General features: G+C 45.7%; 1 protein-coding gene across 1 annotated transcript; it reads right to left on the bottom strand.

Moving 5' to 3' along the window:
• Positions 1 to 799: 799 nt before the first annotated feature.
• Positions 800 to 16,261, bottom strand: TADA1 (transcriptional adaptor 1). Its single transcript, XM_077332567.1, has 8 exons — positions 16,041 to 16,261; positions 12,594 to 12,685; positions 11,189 to 11,254; positions 5,282 to 5,379; positions 4,697 to 4,906; positions 3,420 to 3,571; positions 2,476 to 2,638; positions 800 to 1,527 (listed from the first exon to the last, which is right to left on the bottom strand). The coding sequence occupies exons 1-8, from the start codon at positions 16,112 to 16,114 to the stop codon at positions 1,375 to 1,377; spliced, it is 1,008 nt and encodes a 335-aa protein (XP_077188682.1). The 5' UTR covers positions 16,115 to 16,261; the 3' UTR covers positions 800 to 1,374.
• Between the last annotated feature and the right edge of the window lie 2,239 nt (positions 16,262 to 18,500).

The raw sequence follows: 18,500 nt of genomic DNA, 5'->3' as shown, positions 1-18,500 counted from the left end.
GCTATTTTTCCTGACCCCAAACAACATCAAAGTCATCCTTTGCCCTGTCTGTGGGCTTCCCATGCAAGAATTTAGTGCATATGCACACCCACCCCAGCTAGGCAACTAATTGCCTCCCCGGCACCCTTTTGGGTTAGCAAACTAGCAGCGGAGGTGGTGGTGGTGCACAAGCATCACCTCCCCTCCATGTCAAAGTCCCAACTGGAATCAGGCCCCGGTTTCTTTGGGGAACTTACCCCCTATGGCTGCAAGTCCCGATGAGAAAAGCATAACATGTAGTCTGGTCCTAAGACTGGCTTATTCAAGACGTAGGCGATAGCTGCAGTCCTAAAGACACTTGAGCCCTCAGACATGTGAATCGCATGAATCAGCTTTATATAGAACCGGACCCTTGATCCTTCAGAGTCAGTACTGTCTAAGCAGACTGGCAGCGGGTCTCCATGGTCTCAAGCAGATGTCTTTCCCATCACCTCCTCCCTTGTCCTTCATTAACTGGAGATGCTGCCGAGGATTGAATGTGGGGCCTTCCACATACTAAACACAAACTCTTCCATGGAGCCACGGACCGTCCTTCACATGGGCACTGCTTCCCTGTGGTGCAACCCTGTAGGACTGAGTGATGCTATAAAGCAGGGGTAGTCAAAGTGTGGCAAATGCTGGCAGGGGCACATGGGAATTGTAGTCCATGGACATCTGTAGGGACGCAGTTTGACTACCCCTGCTATAAAGCATAACCCGATTTTTCCAAACTGCTGTTGAAGTGCTGACCGTTTTTTTAAAAAAAAACAAAACCCAAATATCCCGTTTTATGAAAATTGCCGCAGAACTGAGTTTATTGACATGGCACGGGATGAGGCCCACTGGTCATAAAACTGCGACACAGAAAAACAAGAGCACCTAGGCTGAGGGCATGTTTACAGCCAAGGCAGCTCAGAGCTGTGGTTCGAACACCGTCACCATAATAACCGGCAGCTGGCCAGTGCACCCTGCAGGACGGGAACTGGTTGCTTGCCGACCACCATCCTTCATGCTGGTCCGACAGCCACAGGAACAAAGCGACGGCCCAGGATTTCACACTTCCACAACTCGTTTTCTTTTTTTTAACCAGCATGGCACCAGTCTGTCCAGGATGATTTGTGTTTGTTTGAAGGTGAACAACACCCCACTGAAGCACCTTGAGGAAGACCTGGTTGGGTGTTGTGGGTTTGGGGATTTTTTGCCTCGTGGCTTTCTGGTAGTGAACACAATGCCCCCCTGCATCTCGAGTCATCTTCCCATAGGAACGATGTCCATGTTTCCACCGGGAGATGCCTGCATGGCTGGGCAAAGTCCAGATGCCCGACTAGGCAGGTCCAAGGAAGGCCATTGCGAGCCTCAGCACATCAGGAGCCCTTCCTTTGCCGCCAAGCGCTGCCGGTGGATTTTGTCTTGCTGCAGCTCTTCGTGGTTCGGGTGCCAGAGCTTCAAGATGATTCTTTCGATGTTGAGTGCGTAGATGGTGTGAGCAGGCATCACTTCCCGGTGGATCTGCAGGTGGCGCACGCATGGAAGAAATCTCGTTAGCAACAAATCTGGGGCTTACAAAAAATCCCTAATTCTTCAAGCAAAACTAAAATCCCCATGCTAAAGAAGAAGAGTTGGCTTTATAACCCGCTTTTTCTTTTTTCTTTGTCAGTAAATAAAGAATTTTATTTTTAAAGTGGTTCTCACTTGCGGCTGCCATCTAGCTGGCAATCCTGTCCAGATCCCTCTGCCCCTGTGGGAAAAGTCTGTGACCTCCATCCTGGTCTTTCTCCGCCACCTTGAGCCCTTCCTGAGCCTGTGGAACACTCCTGGCCATGCTGGGGTAGGCAGGCAGCACACCGAGGACTGCTCTGAGAACAGGCCTTGCTCCTGTTGGCAATGCCAATCAAGCTGGTCTTTCCTGCTGATCAAGGCCATCTTGGGAGTGAGTTATCTGGAGGAGAAATGGTGTGTGGAAGCCTTTGCCTGGCTGAAGTGATTGGGCATCACTGAGGACCCCCATGGATCTTGCTCATGCAGCCCACCCGAGCACCATCATGGAGGTGTACCATGCAATAAATAACTGCATTTTCTAATTGTCAGGTTACTTCACCTTCAGGTTCCTAGTTTGCAAGAACAACATGAGGCACAAGACTTTGCATCCCCAATCCATGCTCAGAATTCACAGCGAAAATGGTAGGTTAATTTGCAAAAACCTAGATCTGAAATGTATGCAGTAGAGAAAGGTCTGCTTTCCTGGACTTATGGGGCTGTGGCAGAGAATTAATTTGCGCCTTAAACTTAGATCTAAAGCTGGAGCTTGGTTACTCGTCACACGTAAGAGAGAAGTCTATGTGGCACATATTGATGAGAAAGAAGAGAACGACTTCCCGGGGAGGTTGTTCAAACTGGGGTCTTTGCCAGAAGACACCTCCCTCCAGGAGAAGCTAATCAGTGGGACAAGAAAATTACCTGCAACGCCTCAAAGAGGTCATACATGTTCACAGGCGGCAGAGAGGCCGGTGCGGTATCCCCGGAACAGGCAAGGAGGAGGGCGGCCTGCTGTTCAGCATCATCAGGAGGCGGGTGGGAAGCCAGGTTCTGACCAGGAGGAGGGGCTAAGCAGGTTGGAGGGCTAGAAAGAGAGAGACGAGGAATGGGGATCAAATGACCCAACGTTACATTTCGAAAAGGCAGATATGCACATGAGACTCTTCCCCCTCAACAGTTGATTCGGGCTTCGTCCGAATCCTAGAAACATGCATTTATAATTCAAAGCCTTTATAAAAACTGGATTTCGCCTGAGCCAGTTCCAAGCCACTAAGTGACAAATTTGCTATTTAAGCCTCCTGTAATTATTCAGGATCTGTTTACCCAACCTGGTTGTTAATTGCAATTACATCTTGGAAGCTTGGCTTTAGGAGGTGGGTCCTTATAGAATAAGCTTTTATCTGCCACCGATTGCATGGTTAGCTGCTAAATGAGAAGCAAGGTGAGAACTTGACTGACAGCTCTTTCACCTAACGTTGTAACCTGCACTGCCACAAGTAACAGTGAAGAAAGAAGGTGTTAATTGGGCAATGCCCTAAAGCAGGGGTAGTCAACCTGTGGTCCTCCAGATGTTCATGGACTACAATTCCCATGAGCCCCTGCCAGCATTTGCTGGCAGGGGATCATGGGAATTGTAGTCCGTGAACATCTGGAGGACCACAGGTTGACTACCCCTGCCCTACAGTATGCTTTCCTCTATAGCAGGGGGGAAAGACAAACTGTCAAACTTCTCCTTGTATCAAGAAGCACCAGATGGGTGTGTCAAAATTATGACTTGCTTCTAAGTGCTTAAGCATACAGTATTCCAAAAGAGCAATTGCCTGAATTCCATCCCCTGCTGTGACACAAATGAGCACTTTCCTTACCATTCGGTTAAATTGTTGTAAGCGACGACGCTGTTCTTCAGATAAGGCTGAGGGCTGACGTTGCTTCCAAAGGCATACCTGAAGTTGCCGTCCTTCAGGCGGTAGGCCTTTCGCCTGGATATTACCGACGCGAGGATATCCTTGAGATGCTTCTGCAGAGACAAAGCCCAATGCCAAGGCGTGAGATCAGAAAGGGACAGCGGGGGCTTGTGGGCGGGCACCCTTAGGGAAGGTCAACACAGACATGCTGGGAACACGGCTGTCCAAACCACCAGACACCAAGGGCTAGCCTAGATGTAATGGGGAGAGCCATGTTTAGTTATTTACATGTCTGTCCCAATGGTGCACAGAGCAGGGAGGCAAAGAGCCTAAAATTACAAAGGGGTTTATAGAGGAAGGGCTCCTTCTTGCCCCTTGCTTTTGAGACCAGGCTGGAAAAAACGTTCCTGAAGCAAAGGATGGAGAAGAAAAGACAGGTGAGTCCAGATCTTTCGGTGCAGAAACTAGGCCCTTTGCCCTCCACTTCTGATGTGAATACAGCAGATATCTGAACAGCAAGTAGCTTATTTCACATATAGGCTGGTCTTTAGTTTTTCAGATACTTGATATGAACCAGGGCCCTTCATACCCATCCTTCCCTTGGCCTTTTCCCAGGAGTCTAAGCTCCTGGGGAAAGGAAACCAAAAAGGATCAGGACAATCCCTGGGGAGTCTGGGTATACACTGAGGCCCTATAGACCTTTCTGTCTGCAAACACAAGTAAGTACCGGCTACTGACTTATCTGGAAGCTTCCCTTCTTTAAAAACAAACATCCCTTTTACCACCACCACCACCCCCTTCAGATTTTCAGGAATTCAAGCCTTTGCATGAGAATCAGGCTTTGGTTTGTCTTATTTTGCAAAGCACCATATTAGGTCCTTTATGAACAACAACAAAACCCTCATAGAAAGAAAGAGAATGAGAGAGAGACCAAGAGAGAGAACGAACGAACGAACGAACAAAAGAACGAAAGAACGAAAGAACGAAAGAAAAGAGAGAAAAGAGAGAAAAAGAAAAGAGAGAAAGAAAGAAAAGAGAGTGAGAGGCCTGTTTGATCACACACTGGGAAAATAATCATTAATATAACACACGGAGAGGTGTCTGTTTTGCATCTTTTTCTATAAATAGATTACAGCCCAGAGGTTGTCTTCTCCCACTCCACACAACACGGGAAGGGTTTTTGCGGTTTTCTGCCATCAGAGCCATGCAAACGGTTGCCCCTGTTCTGGATCTCTCACCTCCACAGCATAGACAATGACCGTCACCGCCTCCTCGGTGACATTATCCAGGCCGTGCTCGTAAGCCGTCACGATCATCCGTCCCTCCAGCTGGCCCCAAGTGGGGAGCATCATAGTGTGTGAGCACAGCTTCAGGTCATCGTCTTCTTGGGGGTCCTTGGCCATAAACTGCGGGGCTCCTGATAATGGATTCTGGGGCTGGAACCGGTGCTATCCGAAGTAAACAAAGGGATTCGGGTTATCTAGCTGGCTGCAATGCTAAGTAAGGGCTGTATGTTGTGTGGAGAACATCTCCTGCCCTGTTCCCAATGCTTCAGGCAAATTAAAAAGCAAACAGATTTTTTTAAAAACCCTTTACAGCCAAACTCCCAGGTGAAGAGCTGGGAAAGTAATGAGCCCCTTATCTCCAGCAGAGGGTTTTTGGGTGGTCAAAGGGAACACATCTCCCCTTTTTTCAACCGTGAAACAGGTGGTTGGATTCAGTCCAACATGTTCAAGTTCTGCTCCCTGGGCTCAACCTACTGATTCCGTTTCCAGCGCACCTGAGAAAAGACATGGTCTTTCGTAATGCGCACACACACTTACATCAAACTTCTGTCGGGCGGAAGAAAACTTTTTCTTCCCTTTGGGCTTGCCAGGTTTTGTTGCCGAGCCTCCGGTCCAGGGCAGAGAGCCAGCACCCTCTGGAAATGGGAAAGGAGAAAACAGCCAGATTCAGACTCAGCAAGGATAGTGCTGCATTCACAGAGTAAACATTAGAAGAAAATTTAACACCAAAGAGCTCTTGATCTCCCCTCGTGCATAGTTCAATTCAAAATCCATTTCTGAGCCACAGGCTCCTTATGCAGAGGAAGATGTTTTGGGTTTTTTTTAAAAAATAGCACACCAGCAGCCTCTTGGCCATCTGACAAATTTCATTTTAAGGCTTCCCCACAGTTGTAATGCTGTTTTGATTTTGGCAAGAGGGCTACCCAAACAAAAATTAAAGCAAAACTTGCACATCTCTGAACACAAACATTATTTATAAACTCTGTTTTCTAGGGAAAAGATTCTCTTTTAGTGCCTGTTTATATTACATGCCTCAGCAGAGCCCTGGAAAGTATGTTGTTTTCAACATCTTGCTAACTGCACGTGGACAGCCAAGAGCGTTGTGAACAATTATGTCAGGGTTTTTAAGAGAAAGGCAGAAGCTGCCCCGTTTAAAAACTTGAGTGCTGTCAGCAACAGAAACCAGCTCAGCTCTATAGACTCCAATCCTTGAGCTTCATTTGGACTGTACATAGTACAGCCCATGTCACTGCTGGGACACGAAAAACGCCAAACTGTAGTTGGGCTGCCCTGCAGGGCTACAGTTGGTTGGCTACTGAGTGAGCAAACCATTACAGTGTGATGTAGCGATGAAGAGTGGCGGCTTATAATCTGATTCCCCACTCCTGCACATGCAGCCAGCTGGGTGACCTTGGGCTAGTCACAGCCCTGTTAAGAGGCTGTTCTGACCAAGCAGTAATATCAGGGCTTGCTTAGCCTCACCTACCTCACAGGGTACCTGTTGTGGGGAGAGGGAAGGGAAGGCAATTGTAAGCCTCTTTGAGACTCCTGGTAGAGAAAAGCAGCATATAAAACCCAACTCTTCTTCAAAATGCTGAACTTGGTGAGACTTTGGTCACATTCAGCATGCCTCTTCTTACGTTCTTAGGACATGGGATTTTTCAAAGGTAGAGCTGCAACTAGAGCAGCCCTCGGTTACTTAAAACAGGGGTCCCCAACCTTTTTGAGCCTGAGGGCACCATTGAAATTCTGACAAAGGGTTGTGGACAGAATTACAGAATTCGTGGATGGAATTACAAAAACTGCTGTCGGAGAAGGCAAAGTCAACCCCACTTAGGAAGCCTGAGTGCAGAGGTGAAGAGGGTCAATTTAAAAATACACCAGGAAAGAGGACTGAGAAAGAATAAAACCAACACTCTGGTGGCAGCTGCAATTGAATCAATATTATTCTAACCTGCACAGCCAACCAGATCTCCAGGGGCCAAGCAGAAACCCCAATGGGCAAGAGACCCACCCGGCCTCATTCACTGTCTAAAAACACTTGGTGGGCACCAGGAAAGTTGCTGATGGTCATGATGGTACTAAGGGGCACCATGTTGGGATTTCCTGCTTTAAAACTGATCCCAAAGTTAATCAACTATAATTTACTCTTTGTTTTTATTCTACACTTGTGCTGTGCCGCAGTGTACAGCCTGCTTCCCCCTGCTCACTCTTAGCTTTGTGTTTTACCCTTTCCCCATCTGGCTCTTAGCGGCTTAGTCATCCCTTGTCTATTTAAATGAGCACTTAAAAGACGTTTCTTGAATTTCCGTTTATTCCTCCTTTGTCTCCTTCGTTATGACACTTTTGACACATCGCTAACGTGGCCCTACCGGACACTGCGTGATCAAACATGTAGAAAAGAACAGGAAAGGGCTGCACAAAAGGCCACACACCTATCTTTGCAGGGCAGAACAAGCAGGGATGCGGCACCTCGGAAAGAGGTTTCAGCACTCAAAGATTGTCCTGGCTGCTGCAGAGAGAAATCTCCCCTCTGCCCAGAGTTATCTGCTTTTTGCTTAGCGATTGTGAGGCTGGCAGAACCGACTAGCTGCCAAACAAGGTTCGTTTATCATATGGTACTTGGCAGATGCTACAACAGGGACAATATCAGAAAGGACAAAGCAGAGTGGGCCAAGGGATATCAGGGTGCCTGGGGAGCTCTGGAGTGTTCTGCTTCCATATAGAAGTTCCTCGCTTCCACGGTGGCAGAGATAAACTTGAAAACACGAACATAATGTCATCGAAAGGTTGCTGCGTGACGCGAATGGCGAGAGACACATGTATTTTGGTCTTCAAACTACAGACAATAGCCTTTCATCATCCTCATGGACATAGTATTTAAATATGCAATTTTACAAAGTAGAACAGAATTGTGCAGGAGAGCTTTTTATAAAGGGGACAGGGCCAAAAACTGAAATCTTAAGCAGCTCTCACCACTACAGTTATTTCATACTTTATACTGTTGCACTGTTTCTTCAATTCCAGAGGACCCTTTTATCAAGGGATTAGAGCAATTGTTAACCTCTGTGAACTTTTAAGCGATATGTATTGCTTTGTTTGGGGCATACCCCATACTGCAGACTTTCTCAGCCTTTTGACCATGGAGTAACTTCTGAAATATTTTTCAGACTTTGAGTAACTCTGGAAGTGATGCCAGCTGGCCACACCTCTCTGTCAAGCCCTTGGAAGTCACATATTTACAGTGTGCATGGCATCCCTCATAAAATACTTATTAAATAAGAGGCTAGTTTCATTTTTGTGTGTGCAGTACCTTGCCCTGAGCAAAACAAGAAAGCTTTCATCTCAGCTGTCATAAAGCTCACTATGTACAGCAGCAATTCTCCTCATACGCCTGTGATGGAGGTGGCATGCCTGGGCTATTCCTAGTAACCTGTCCTGAGGGGAATGTGTGTGCACCTGTTTGAATAATGTAATTTCTGTGTTCTTATTTTTACCACTACAGGGTGTTGATCAGCACCTCCATTGCTGAATGTGGAGAAGAGTGTTAGTCAGCTACATCATAGTTGGTAAGTAGTAAATTAGTTCTGAGGAACTCTGTGAGAGTTGCTGTTACGTTGCCTTCTGTTTCTTCTGCCATTGCTATGTTCCTGACTTTGCTCCTGGGGGAGCACAGTCTCCCAGTCAGAAAATACCAGCACAGCTGGGCAAGAGGTTCTGCCCGCTCCTCCACTGCAGAAGACTGGCACTACCTTGGCATCAAGTCCGTGCAGGACATACTGAGAACCCTGCAGACAGCTGGGGCCACAGTGCTTGCCACAGGTAGACCAATGAAAAATGGGTATACCTTTGGTGTTGTGAGAAATACCTCTGGCAAACTGACACTGGTTAGCTCAGTTCTCAACAGCCTCCTGTATTTGGAAACACGGCACCAGTCGAGAGGGAAGTTCTCTCACCATCCCAAACCCAGAAAACAGGCAGGGTTTTAGTTTGATAACAAATTCCATTCATCCATGTCTGAATGTGAAAAATGGCTCGATCGAGGTGCAGATTCCCTGTTCTGTTTTCCCCAATCCCATAGAGATCCAGCGTGGCGTAGTGCTTAAAGAGTGGCAGACTCTAATCGGGAGAACCCGGTTTGACTCCCCACTCCTCCATGTGCAGCCAGCTGGGTGACCCTGGGCTAGTCACAATTCTCTTAGAGCTGTTCCCTGCCGAGCAATTCTCTCAGCCCCACCTCCCTCACAGGGTGTCTGTTGTGGGGAGTGGAAGGGACAGGGGTTTGTAAGCTGCTTTGAGACTCCTCTGGGTAGTAAAAAGTGGGGAGGAAAAAACAAGCCCTACTTCATCTGCCCCAATTCACTTCCCCCGGGCTCAACTACCTCTGATGTTACAGAGTACCAACAGCAGTTCCAAGACTCCCGACCAAGGTAAGAAGCCTCCAGACTGTAGCCAAGGTCAGGAGTAGTCAACCTGTGGTCCTCCAGATGTTCATGGATTACAATTCCCATGAGCCCCTGCCAGTGTTTGCTGGCAGGGGCTCATGGGAATTGTAGTCCATGAACATCTGGAGGACCACAGGTTGACTACCCCTGGCTGCTTTGAAAAAAGAAGCAGCTTGTTTCTGGAGGCCAGACAACATATATCATGGAGGTCTATCAGTGGCTACTAACCATGGGGCACTGCCTCATTCAGAGAACTAAACCTCTGAATCCCAGAGCCAGGAGGCAACATCAGGGGAAAGTCTCGGCCTCTGTGCTCTGTTGCTGGCCTTCCAGAGGAACTGGCAGGCCACTGCTAGTCTGTCAGTCAGTTCCCATGGAGCCATAAGCCATTGCAAAATGAATTTAAATTATTGTTGTTGTTAGGTGCGAGGTCGTGTCTGACCCATTGCGACCCCATGGGCAATGATCCTCCAGGCCTTCCTCTCCTCTACCATTCCCCAGAGTCCATTTAAGTTTTACCGGCAGTGTTCAAGCAAAGGTTGGATACACACTTTTCTTGGATGCTTTGGGCTGATCCTGCGTTGAGCAGGGGGTTGGACTAGATGGCCTGTATGGCCCCTTCCAACTCTATGATTCTATGATTCTAAGTTTGCACCTCCCGCTTCAGTGACTCACCTCATTCTATTCTATTAACACATTTCAAAATAGTACAAATAAACAATACCGATTAGAATAGACCTACTAATCAATTAAAAATATTCAGATGGTATATGACAAACTAGAAATTCTAGATATTTGCTCTCCTTAGCGCCTTTTCAGCTCTTGTTTTCTTAGCTGCAAGGGCAAATGATGATGTTCTGTTGGTAACAAAAGCATTAGTATCTGATAACCAGGAAGTCAGTTTTTCCTTCTCAGATAGACCACTTAAACCATTTAGTAAACAAGCAAGACGGTTTTTCCTTGGTTCGGTGTACAACGGACAGGATAAAATGTCCTCCACAACTGAGGCTCCACAAATACAGAGGCGTTGATCTTTTGGAGTTTTCCGGAAAGGTCCAGTCAAGAGAGCCGATAGCATTGTTTGGAAATGCAGGGAAATATAAGCTGCTTTGAGACAATGGGCTGAAAGCCGAGTTCAATAGGAGGATCTAAAATGAGCCTCTTGTGGCGCAGAGTGGTAAGGCAGCTGTCTGAAAGCTTTGCCCATGAGGCTGGGAGTTCAATCCCAGCAGCCGGCTCAAGGTTGACTCAGCCTTCCATCCTTCCGAGGTTGGTAAAATGAGTACCCAGCTTGCTGGGGGGTAAACGGTAATGACTGGGGAAGGCACTGGCAAACCACCCCGTATTGAGTCTGCCATGAAAACGCTAGAGGGCGTCACCCCAAGGGTCAGACATGACCCGGTGCTTGCACAGGGGATACCTTTACCTTTACCTTTTTAAAATGATCCATTTTAAATAGCTGAGCTTTTGCAATGCGGGATAAATGATCTGTCAATCACAGTATCAGAGATACACACCCAGTTTCTGAGTTGATTATTATCTACTGTGTTAACTAAGAGGTCATCCGGGATGGAATAACGTGATAAGGTCGGCCACTGTTATAGGACACGATGCTGGACTAGATGGACCATGCGTCTGATCTAGCATGGCTTTTCTTATGTTCTTATCTATCATATTCAAGTGACATTGATAAGCATATTATAGCATGGGAAAATACTGAGAAACTCACAGCTGAATTCTCAGATACTTAGAAAACTTGGACATGGCCAGAAGCATGAGCCCATAGCCATCTAGTACTTCTAGATGAATCAGCAACTAATTCCTGGCCCACACTGGTTTATCAACACTGTGTTTGTTGATGTATACTTTGTGTGTCTCACTGGGGGGGGGGAGGCAAATGCTTAAATGAACGTTCATAAAGTCTAACATTACTTGAGGTAAGCATCCTTCAGCTATATGTTTCAGTCCAGAGGCTTGAGAATTTTTATAGTTGACTTACCAGGTGCAGAAACCAAGATCTGACATCGTGTGAGAATCGCCAAGAGGAAATCGTTGTGCGAATGGACTGCCAAAAGGAAGGGGAAGAGGAAACAAAGCAGAAGTAATTCATAAAGAAGTAGCCTTGCCATTATTTTTGTGTTTGTATCTTCAACCCCAAAGAGGTCAAACTAATTTCAACCAGGTCTATGGCTTTTTCCACCCTGTGGAATGCTCTGCTGAATGAGATCAAGGCCCTGCAGGTCCATAAACAGTTCCGCAGGGCCTGTAAAACAGAGCTATTTCACCGGGCCTATGGTTGAGGTCAAGAAATAATATCAAAACTCTACCCTCCCTACTTATTATTATTTATATTTGTATACCACCCTTCCCTACAACTCTGGGCACTTTACATAAAACATTTTGGAACATCTACATAGAAATTATATCAATATAACAATATAACAGTAACATACCAACTAGAACAGTATTTCAACAATAACTTTGACACTCCCTTGGTAGATTCGACCTCTCAGTCTGAGAGATGTTATGGGTCCATTGACCTGAAGCAAATGCCTGGTGGAAGAGCTCCCTTTTGCAGGCCCTGCAGAATTGTGGAAGTTCCAGCAGGGCCCTGATCTCTTCGGGGAGCTCATTCCACCAGGTGGGGGCCAGGACTGAAAAGGCCCTGGCCCTTGTTGAAGTCTGATGGGCCAGGGATCCACAGCCTGTTGGAAGTGGTGGAGCGTAGAGCTTTTCTGGGGGAACTCCATTCCCTACTTTAAAGTGCCCAATCTACAAATTAACCATCTACCACCAATGATAATGGATGCACTTTACGTGCCCCTCTCTCTGAAACTTTAAGCATGCTTTTAATGTTAATAATAATTTTTAGGACAGGTGATTTTATGTGATTTATAATTGCTGTGAGTCATCCTGAGCCCTCAGGGAAAGAGTGGCGTACAAGTGGAAAAACAAGGAAATAAACAGCACCAGCTGTGTATGTAAACATGTAGTGTCACAATCCTTACTCATATAAGAATTATTACAGTAAAACAATACAGCTGTGTACAATAACTTTACATTTAGTTTTTTTATTCTATGTAAAAGTGAAGAATTGGATACTAGTAGACACATATTTCAGCAGCCTGAGAATCTCAGCTTTCATGTTCTAAAAAGCCTTTAAGGCTGCTGTAAAAATAGACTTGGGAATGTATCAGTAATGCCCAGAGAAATCTCAGAAAATGGAGGATGGAAGGGGAGTAAATAAAGTCTTCATTAGTCGTGGTGTAATTTCACTTTTCCTATGACCCAGCATAGCTGAAAGAGCCGTTGTAGACTGACATGTGGCTGATGGCACAGTAATGCACGTTTATTGATGGGAATGTGGAATATAGGCAAAAGAACTCAGAGATGGCTTTCCTTACCATTGTCTTGTGTGAGGAGCCTTCGAGCTTCCAGGTCAAACTCTTCTTTGCTGATCTTTTGCTTAAACCACAGCTTTAAATTAGCCCAGTACCTGTGCAAAGTATAAACAGCATACTGTAAGTGATAAGCTCTTCCTATCAAAATCTATCCTTTTTCTCTTAAAGGGCCCATCAGGTCATTTCCTCGAGTATAAGAATTGCAAGGATTGTCTGCTCCAGGACCTGAGAGGACAGTAACTTTAATGGGAGGGCAGATTGAAGCTGGTTTCCAAGTATTTGGGCTCCCTTGGGACTTGGAGTATTTCTTACCACCATTTTAAATTTTACTGAGGGTCTAAGATCACAGCCTGGCACTAGAAAGCAGTGCACATGACAAGATGTAAAAGGCTAACCAAAGATTTGCAGGTACATGCTCCTAGAAGTCCCCAAAAGAGAGGCAGCAGCCGTGTGGCCTGTCCACCACCAGGGCCTGCCTGCCTGTCAGTCATCCACTACAGTGTGGTGGGGTAGGAGAAGTAGGATTTCCTCTCTAGTAATGGTCACATGCTTCCTGTAGCTCTCCTAGTCATAATGCAACTTTTAATGACATAATGTTGGATCACTTATCTTTAGAAACTCTGAAATGTTGCCCTGTCAGGTGACCCTAGTTTGGGGATTGTGGATATTTAGCTGCAACCAGTTCTAAGGCAGCCACCATTTTGGGACTGGCCAACTCCATTCCCTACTTTAAAAAGTAAAAAGAAAAGATTCTGTAAGCCTGAAGTCTGTCTGTCCCTGATCTATATCACCTTGCAATCGCTTTTCCCGTATCTTTGCTCCATCCTTGGAAATGATCTTTCCACAAATACTTTAATGAAAAGAATTCCTATGGCTTCTATTGTTAACTTATTCCATTGTCCACCCGATACGACTAGACTAGAACATCATTCCTATGACCAATTTCAAAGAAATTAAATGTGGATATTGGGGTGCAAATGAGAGAGTTCTTTTACTGGCATGTAAAACAGGGGACCTGTTAAGCTTTGCCGCTCCTGCAAAAGTGAAGGTGGGAGAAGTTGGCTGCAAAAATCCCTCTTAACTATTCAAACATACAGAGTCCCTGCCTTCCTTTACACACTGTCACCCTTATTTTAATCTTGCAGGACATTTTACAAATAATTTGTTGGACCCCATGTGTTGCTTTGTACAAAAGGTACCTCTGTTTGCTTGAGATTTCCACCCTCCCACTGCATACCCCCCTCAGTACCATTTGCAAAGGGCCTCTATCACCATGACCACCCAGCAGCGGGAAGTTCTATTCCACAAACACTGCTATGGTCACAGCAGACAACCCGAAGTCTCTAAAAGTGAGCTATACCAGGTTGGAGTAATGCGTCACTTTTTCACTGGCTATTTGAGGATGAAATCTGACAGGATCAAAGTATATCTTACCATTGTGTTGTTATGAAATGTAGAATCCTAGTGTTTTATGACAACCTGCCCTTCAAAGCAACAGCCATTTTGTCATTGATGTGGCTGAACTACCAGCAGGGGGAACTCAAGTTCTAAATGATCACATCTATAATTTGCAGATGTTACACAACAAGGAATCTAGTCTTAAAAAGACCAAGGGAAGGGTCTATCCTAGAATGTCATTTCTACCCTGATTCCAGATAAAGGGTTCAAAATAGGCAAAGTGTCAGCATTTTCAAGTCAACTTACAGCCCCACCGCTTTCAAACTTTACAAAACAGTCTATTGATAAAGCCGCTTGAATCTTTGTTTCGTTTACTGGAAATAAACTATCCTTGGCATTTATAAATCCTACTGTTTATGAGATTACGGAACAGAACTGGTGTTCCATAGTGGGTAGAATACCGGGATCTAGAATACCCAGGTACAAATCCCTGCTATGACTCGGAAGCTTTCTGGTTGAGGCATTCTCAACCTAATCTTCCTCAGAGGGCTGTTGTGAGGATAAAATGGATAACAGTGTAAGCCACTTTGGGTCACCATGGAGAAAAAAGGTATAAATTAAGTAAGTAAATAAATAAATAGAATACCAAACGAACAGTCAGTCAATTCAGAAGGTCTAAGAAGCTGATGGGCCTATGATGCTGAAGGACCAACTGCGTGATTGAACTCAAGGACTAGTTGAGATACCAAGAAATATGTTGTGACATCCCCAGGGAGACACAAGAGCACAACCCTTAAGTTACTTAAAGCTTGTAATGCAGACCTTCCCTATTGGGGATTCTCATCTGTTCCTAAATTTCCCCCCTTCAAGCTATCTACTAACCCGCTCCTGCTTGTTCTCACTCCCTTTTCCATACTTTTCCTACATACACTTTACTCCAATCATGGTCCTCTTTCTCTGCAGTGTCCATCCTAGCCTTTTAAAGCCGCCAGGGAAAGCCCAAGTAGACATGCATTTCAAAGGAAAAGAGACCAGCAGAGACTTGTAACATAAGTAAAATATTTTCATACTGTAGTAACTCTACGTAGTATTTCACACTACTTCATACATTTTCCCTCTACTAAACCAGATTTTAAAGTTTGCCACTTTCTGTTTTATAGTGAAGGCTGATTTTCAGTTTCAGTAGCCACTGCCTGCTTTGTAGAATTTAACAAATGAAACGTAATTTTACCCAGAATTGGGAGTAGATCATTCTTTGTCACTGTGCAGTCTTATGCAGTTATGCCTGTCCAAGGCCCACAAAACCAACAGCAAATTTTAGTGCAATTCCTGCAGGGTTACACCGATCAATGAACTGAAACTGGCAAAACTCTGCACAGCCGATTTACCATGCAATCCTGTTATGAGGGGCCGGGTGGGAAGGGAGATGAAATAAATATATTTTAAGGATGCCAACCTCCAGGTGGGACCTGGGGATCCCCCGGAATCCCAGCTAATCTCCACATTTGAGATCAGTTCTGCTGGAAAAAATGAATGCTTTGGGTGGTGGACTGCCCCTGTCCTCCCCAGCCTCCACCCCCAAATCTCCAAGAGTTTCACAACCTAGATCTGACTACTCTATTCCCCCATCCCCTGCTGCTGACCAAAAAGGACCTGGCAACCCTAATTTATGTATGTGTGTCCGTGTGTGACTAGAGCTATGGAGAACGGGCATCGCTCATCCAACATATACGTAGAAACACACAGACACGTGTACAGAGATGCCTAAATACCCGTGTATACGTGCATCTATGCGCATGCTGACTGCCGCCCTTCCTCCATCGGCTGCCCTAGCTCTAGTCACCCATAACCGAAATGCAATCCATGTTTCGGTCTGGACGGGCCTCGATTTTTGCCAGATCAGAACCAGCGTGCACTTGGGGAGCCTCGAGAGCGGCGCTCCGGCGCATGGCAAAAATCGAGGCCGAGGCTCGAGGGGCCTAGGTCGCTTTCCCTCTCTTCCGCCCCTGCCGCCAGTCCGACGGAGGGAGAGGGGCCGCGGCCATCACTCACTGCTTCACGTTCTCGCCCAGCGCCTCGCTCAGGTTCTTCTTGGCCACCTCCAGCTCGCTCACGTAGGTCGCCATGGCCAAAGCGGCGCCCGGAACCGCCCGCCCGAACCGCCTCAGTCGCTGGCCCCGGCAACCGCAAGAGCAATAACCTTCCCGGCGCTGTGGGGTTTGTTTCGCAGCTCCCGCCCGCAGAGGAACACGGAGGGAGGCTGGCCGCGGGACGCCGCCACTCCTCTTGGCCCCCTTTCCACGTGACGCGTTGGAGGGTCTCCCGAGACTTGGAAAGAGGGGCTCAAGGGGGGGAAGGGGTGACTGCAAAAGGGAGACGGGGCGCGAAAGGAAGCACTCTCTCGCATCATACGTTATTAATTTATCTAGTTAGTTCTTTCAGTTAATTAATTAGATTTATATACCGCCCTGCCCAGTGGCTCAGGGCGGTTTACAAAGAAAGATTTGTGGTACAATACAAAGAAAGGATCATGAACTTACAACATTCCTAACAGTGTGTGTGTGAATATTAAATATATATATTATATATTATATATATATATACACACACACACATATAAACATACATATACATTATATATATATATACACACACACATACATATATACATACATACATATGTGTGCTATCCTATGGAAGCCCTGTTGCAGTGCATTGAAAGTATAGTATACATGTACATATATAGAGAGACATATTTGTGCGTGTGTGTAAATACAATTTACACAAGCTGCAGTGCGTTGAAAGAAGTCCAGCTAAACATATATACATCTCTGTATGTATGTGTATAACTGGACTTCTTTCAACACACTGCAGGTTGTGGCAATGAGTTCTATAAATTAATACCTTTTATTTGTAACCTGGCCTTCCACTTCAATTCAGTAGGAATCGAAACAACTTTGAATGCAGAAAGCGCCCTGGCCAGCTTAGGGCGGGTAGCCACAGGTTTTAAAACATCTTACGGAGACATCAGTATTAAAACATTTTTAAAACCACCTTTTCTTAATAATTTCTGCCTTTCTGGTTAGTCAGAGCTTGGAGGGATTTTATGTTATGTTGATGCTTGTGTAGAACAAATAAGGGATGCTATATAGGAAGTCTTGAGATACAGCCTGTATTGCAGTCCATCTCTGTGTGCTATCTGTTGCTGTATGTTCCTACTTTGTAACTTCTGTATCATTCAATGTGTCAGGGCTAAATGCAATAAAACAGCTTTGTTGAGGTTCCCCATTGAGTGCGGGGGGGGGGGGGGAGCTGAGATGTTCTCCAGCAGGTTTCTCTGTTTTGTGATTCTTGAAGGCAAGTTTGTGTCCTGAATGCGAAGTCGTTCAGTTCAAACTTATAACCAGATTTAAACTTGGGCGGTCTTTAAGGTGACACTGGACTCAAACATAGTTCTCACATCTGTTTGTTAACTTTTTATTATCTGGATGCTAATTTGCTGATATTCACAGGTCTTATCAACTGCTTTAATACAATTTTAGCTATTTCTTATCTCTCAGTTACTTATGCATCTTGACTCTAATTAGCCCTTCCTGGCAACCAAACTGCCACACCTATATGTAATGGTTGAGGAAGTCTTGTTTCAACGTATCTGAAGAAATGTGCGTGCATAAAAAACCTTATACTCAGAATTGAACTTTGTTTTGTTGATCTTAAAGTTGCCATTGGACTCAGACTTTGTCCTATTGCCTCAGACCATCACAGCTTACCCACCTGAATCAGACTTTATTCCAGGATGCAATTTTGTCAGTCAGTGCTCACTTTAGAAGCTCTGTACTCTGCTCTGGTTTGGCTTCACTGCATTCAGTTTTGGGCACCCCAGTTGAAGAGGGACAAACTGGAGTGTGTCCAGAGGAGGGCAACAAAGATAGTGAGGAGTTTAGAGACCAGGATGTATGAAGAAAGGTTGGGGGAGCTTGGTCTGTTTAGCCTAGAGAGGAGACAACTGAGAGGGGATCTGATACATCTTCAAGTATTTAAAAGGGTGCCATATAGAGGATGGAGCAGAGGTGTTCTCTCTTTTCCCGGAGGGACGGACCACAACCAATGGGATGAAATTAATTCAAAAGAAATTCCGTCTAAATATGCAGAAGAAGTTCCTGACAGTTAGAGCGGTTTCTCGGTGGAATAGGCTTCCTCGGAGGTGGTGGGCTTTCCATCTTTGGAAACTTTTAAACAGAGGCTGGATAGCCACCTGACGGAGAGGCTGATTCTGTGAAGTCTCAAGGGGGTGGCAGGTTACAGTAGATGAGTGATAGGGATGTGAGTGTCCTGCATAGTGCAGGGGGTTGGACTAGATGACCCATTATATCCCTTCCAACTCTATTGTTCTATGATTCTATGAAGAGTTATGTTCATTTGACAGATATATGTATACCCTTAGGCATAAACAGCAGAAGGGTGGGGTGAAAGGAGCTTGTTACCAAGTGGGATTAGAACATCCAGCTTTGT

This window comes from Paroedura picta, chromosome 4, assembly GCF_049243985.1.
Source record: "Paroedura picta isolate Pp20150507F chromosome 4, Ppicta_v3.0, whole genome shotgun sequence".
Taxonomy (NCBI): domain Eukaryota; kingdom Metazoa; phylum Chordata; class Lepidosauria; order Squamata; family Gekkonidae; genus Paroedura; species Paroedura picta.
Note: the sequence above shows the minus strand (reverse complement) of the source record. Positions and strands in the feature narration are given on the sequence as shown.

Bases quoted from the DNA above. Each gene is read 5' to 3' on its own strand.
- TADA1 (XM_077332567.1), bottom strand. From the start codon at position 16,114: ATGGCGACCTACGTGAGCGAGCTGGAGGTGGCCAAGAAGAACCTGAGC. The intron at 12,686-16,040 runs GTGAGTGATGGC...TACTTTGCACAG, and splicing joins CTGGGCGAGAACGTGAAGCA to GTACTGGGCTAATTTAAAGC. The intron at 4,907-5,281 runs GTAAGTGTGTGT...TACTTCGGATAG, and splicing joins CCGCCCGACAGAAGTTTGAT to CACCGGTTCCAGCCCCAGAA.